At 35.6% G+C, this 4,606-nt stretch overlaps 1 protein-coding gene across 1 annotated transcript; it reads right to left on the bottom strand.

Annotated features, from left to right (window-relative positions):
- Positions 1–3,640: 3,640 nt before the first annotated feature.
- LOC308642038 (olfactory receptor 52N4) lies at positions 3,641–4,606 on the bottom strand (the record flags this gene model as incomplete). The annotated part of the gene is made up of 1 exon (XM_081280638.1): positions 3,641–4,606. The coding sequence occupies one exon, from the start codon at positions 4,604–4,606 to the stop codon at positions 3,641–3,643; it is 966 nt and encodes a 321-aa protein (XP_081136764.1).

Below are 4,606 nucleotides of genomic sequence, written 5' to 3'. Positions count from 1 at the left end.
ATAAAACAAGCAAGTCTTTATATAATATTTCCTATATACTATGTTACTTTAAGTATGTTACATGTTTAAAAAATAATCCTGATAACAACCCTCATCAGGTTATGTGACATTCTTTTTACATTTTATAAATGCTGAAACAGATGCACACTATATCATGAAACATGTTTGAGACCACAGAATTAGTATATTAGATAAATGAACTTAGAATTCACATGCTCATGATTTCGCATTGATGTTATCTATAACATTATTGTGGAATAATTCCAAGGCTATTTTACTTCTCTAAATAGATTAAAATATGTTTGGGCCAAATTTTAGCAGATTTTGGGACCAATTGCAAATACTATTTCAATAAAAACAAATCATTTAAGAGCACATTTCTTATATTGCCAACAAAAATAATAGTACTACTTTTGGGAGGTTACTAGGGATTAAACTGAAGGGCACTTGATCACTGAGCTACATACCCACTCCTATTTTATATTTTATTTAGAGACAGGTTCTCACTGAGTTTCTTAGTGCCTCAATTTTTCTGAGGCTGGCTTTGAATACATGAGTCTCCTGCCTCAGCCTTCAGAGCCACTAGGAATTTAGGCCTGCACCACTGCTCTCTGTAATAATGTATTTTGAAATTTTTTAAAATTTGTTTTAGTTAGTTATACATGACAGTAGAATGCATTTTTGTACTTTGATATGTCTTACATAAATAGAGTATAATTTCTCATTTTTCTAGTGCATCTTGTAGAATCACATCAGTCCTGCAGTCATATATGTACATAAGGTAATGTTAGATTCATTCTACTACCCTTCCTACCCCATGTCCTCTTCCTTCTTTTCACTCCCCTCTACCTAATCTAAAGTAACATTCTTCTTCCCTAGGGCACCCTGGCCCCTATTGGCCACTATTGTGAATTAGCAGCTGCATATCAAACAAAACATTTGGCCTTTGTTTTTTGTGATTAACTTATTTTGTAGCATGATATTCTCACCTTGAGTAATATGGGTATTTTAACAATAGCATTTTAACAATAGAAAATCTTCTAATTCAGGAATATGGAACATCTTTCCACTTTTTTGTGTCATCTTTAATATTTTCAGTTAGATTTTGCTTTAATTTCACAAATCTTTTGCCTACTTGGATAAACTTTTTTCCAGGGATTTCATTCTTCTATATTATTACAAAAGAGGTTGTTTTCTTGATTTTCTTTTTGGAGTATTTGTTTAGTGTATAGAAACACAACTGAATTTCTATGTTGCAAAGTTAGGAGACACATGTTTCAACAGAAGTTGTATCTAGTCTTATTAGTCTTAAAACAAATATAAATTAATGTTACAAGTCAGTAAATATGAAAAATAAATACCAAGAGAGAGATATATTAATCTACTCAGTGAGAATATAAAGAATAGATTCAAGTCTTTAGAATAATAAAACAGATTTAAGTTGAAACAAAATAACTAATGATAACATCTGTTTTCAAAGAAACTTGTATGAAAATATATGCCAAAACTACTGGGGAGATTAATTAGAGAATCAAGGGAGATAGGAAATAGAAGTATAGTTGGAGGATTAAGAGAGAAGGAAAAACATCTTGGATTGTCTGAAGAAGAGTGCCCTAAAAGGAGCGTGTGGAAAACAGTTCCTGGAGCCTGCCTTCCTCTGAGGAATAAATAGTTCATAGACAATGCTTCAGACGATGATGCTGAAGAAGAATACGTGAAGATAAAATACATTAAACCATGTATGTGCCACATATTTTGCACATTTTGCAATAGGATTATAAAGAAAGATTCATGAAATAAGAAGTATAATTTGATTATAGTTAACTGAATGTGGGATAGATAACAAATATTCTGCAGTTGTATAGAAAAATAAATTGCAGATCACTTTCCTGAAGATTTCCTAAATACCAACACCCACCCTCCTTTGTGTTCTAGTCCTTGGAATTTAATCCAGGGTCAGTTTACCACTGAGTACATTCCCAACCCCTTTTACTTTTTATTTTGAGATAGGATCTTGCTAAGTTGATAAGACTGACCTCATACTTGTGATCCCCTGCCTCAGCCTCCAGAGTTGCTGGGATTACAGGTGTGTACTACCACACCCAACACCTCTTTTTAAATTTCTTTTTTTTCTCTCTCTCTCTAGCTTCGGAATATGAGAGAAAACAGAAATCTGCCAAATTATGCTGTTCACGTACAATTATATCACAGTTTATCCATATATATGTATATAATGCACTAATTGAAATTAATAATAATAATAATAATAGAAGGGAGACAAGTAAAGTAGGAAAAGTGATCATGGAGAGGGAGAAAAAGAGGAAAATAAAGGTACTCAGGAAGGAGATTAGAAAATTATGTAATGTACATTTACAAATATGACATAATGAATCCCACTGTTATGTAAAATTCTAATGCACAAATAAAAAGTTTAAAGTTCAGTTTACTCTATATATTCCTTCAATAATTGGTTTAGTTAATAAGCAATAAATATGAAAATATCCTGTTTCAAACTTCATTATTATGTACACGATTGGAAATAAGCTAAAAGCAATGGATTTTAATTGCTTCCCATGTGGTTCCTACCAAATATATATATTTATAAATATATATTTATATTTACATTTGGTTAAAAACATAACCTCTCTTTCCAGAGTATGCTTTTTAAGGGTGTGTTGCAGGAAACTCAATGGCCAATGATTCTGTTGTGAAATAACTATGTGTGTGGCCGGACTAGGAAAGACCTTGTCAGACTAAAATTATGATTCTAATAAGATGCTGAAAGACTTCAAACTCATAATAGTAATGACCTCATTGGGAGTATTCCATCTTCTCCTTCAGTAAGAAGTCACTGAAGAAAGACATTTTTTAAAAACTACAAAAATACAGAAGATCAGTATATTAGAGATAGGTAAAAAGGGAAGGATGGAGATTAGGAAAAGAGAAGTACTAGGGATTGAATTATAGCAAATTATATTTCATAATTGTATAATTATGTCAAAATGAATCTTAATGTTATGTATAACTAAAATCCAATAATTAAAAAGAAATAAACAAGGAAGAAATATGTAGTAGGGCATGATGGTACATGTCTGTAACCACAGGAGAGAGACTGAAGTACAAGAATCCCAAGTTCAATGCCAGTCTCAGCAACTTAGTGAGACTCTGTCTCAAAAAAATAAAAAAGGGCTGGGTATATGGCTCAGTGGCAAAGTTCAACCCCTACCCCTATACTTCCCCAAAAGAAAAGAAAAATGTAGCACATATTTCCAGAAGAATGTAACTACTGGCCATCAATCTGGAAATTACTATTTGAAAATAAGACTCAGATTACATTATTCCACTTTGTTCATTATTCTTTAGGTATTTTTAGGGGAAACTTGATTTACTTATTAGACAACCTTTTCACAGATATCAGAATGTGAAATTCAAAGAAAATTGCTGGACATGCCAGTGACATTAAAATTCTCAAGGCACTTTTGGAAAAAGCACAATTCTACAAGCTCCATCTGTATGTATATGTGTGGTTATAACAGATGTATTGTCTTACACAGCTAAGGAATTTACCATCTCCTGAAAAAAACAGGCAAATTTTAGGTATAATGATTTTCTTCTCTTCCCCTTGTATATGCTTATTTATTTATATGTTGTGCGACTTGGTGTCCTTAGAACCTGAAAGGATCCTCATGACACAGTCTCGTATCTGCTTAGTTTTCACCCCATAGACCACAGGGTTCATGGTGGGAGGCAAAAGCAGATAAATATTGGCCACGATGATGTGACAAGATGGAGGAATTGTGTGGCCTCCAAAGCGATGGGAAAAGAAGGAGAAAAAAGCAGGACTGTAGGAGAAGACGATGGCACAGATGTGGGCAGTGCAGGTGCTGAAGGCCTTTTGCCGAGCATCTGCTGAGGAGAGGCTGACCACCGCCCGGAGGATCATGGTGTAGGAGACTGTGATGCACAGGATGTCAAAGCCTCCGATAAGGAGGGCTACCATTAAACCATAGATGGCGTTGACCTTGACATTGCCACAGGATAATTTGGCTACAGACATGTGGTCACAGTATGTATGAGGGATGACATTGCCTCTGCAGTAGGGAAGGCGCTTGGTGAGGAAAGTGAAAGGAGTAATGAGCAACACCCCTCTTAGGAAGGTGGCGAGCCCAACCTTTCCAATGACATCATTGGTGAGGATGACTGAATAGCGCAGAGGGTAGCAGATGGCCACATAGCGGTCCAGGGCCATAAGCATGAGCACCCCAGACTCCATCCCTGTGAAGGTATGGATGAAGAACATCTGGACCAGGCATTCATCAAATCCAATTTCCTTGAGGTGAAACCAGAAGATGCAGAGGGCTTTAGGGATTGTGCTAGAACATATGACAAGGTCAGTTAGAGAAAGCATAGCCAAGAAGTAGTACATGGGTCTGTGCAGGGAGTCCTCATAGCGGATGAGGTAGAGGAGTCCACAATTCCCAACCACAGCCACAACATACATGGAGCAGAATGGGAAGGAAATCCAGATGTGCATGTCCTCCAGGCCTGGGATCCCATTAAGAATGAACGAAGCTGGGATCAGATCTGTTTGATTCAAGATCAGCAT

Source organism: Spermophilus citellus (genome assembly GCF_964194105.1).
Source record: "Spermophilus citellus genome assembly, chromosome: 2".
Classification (NCBI taxonomy): Eukaryota; Metazoa; Chordata; class Mammalia; order Rodentia; family Sciuridae; genus Spermophilus; species Spermophilus citellus.
The sequence above is the reverse complement of the archived record's forward strand: the minus strand, read 5'-3'. Positions and strand labels throughout refer to the sequence as shown.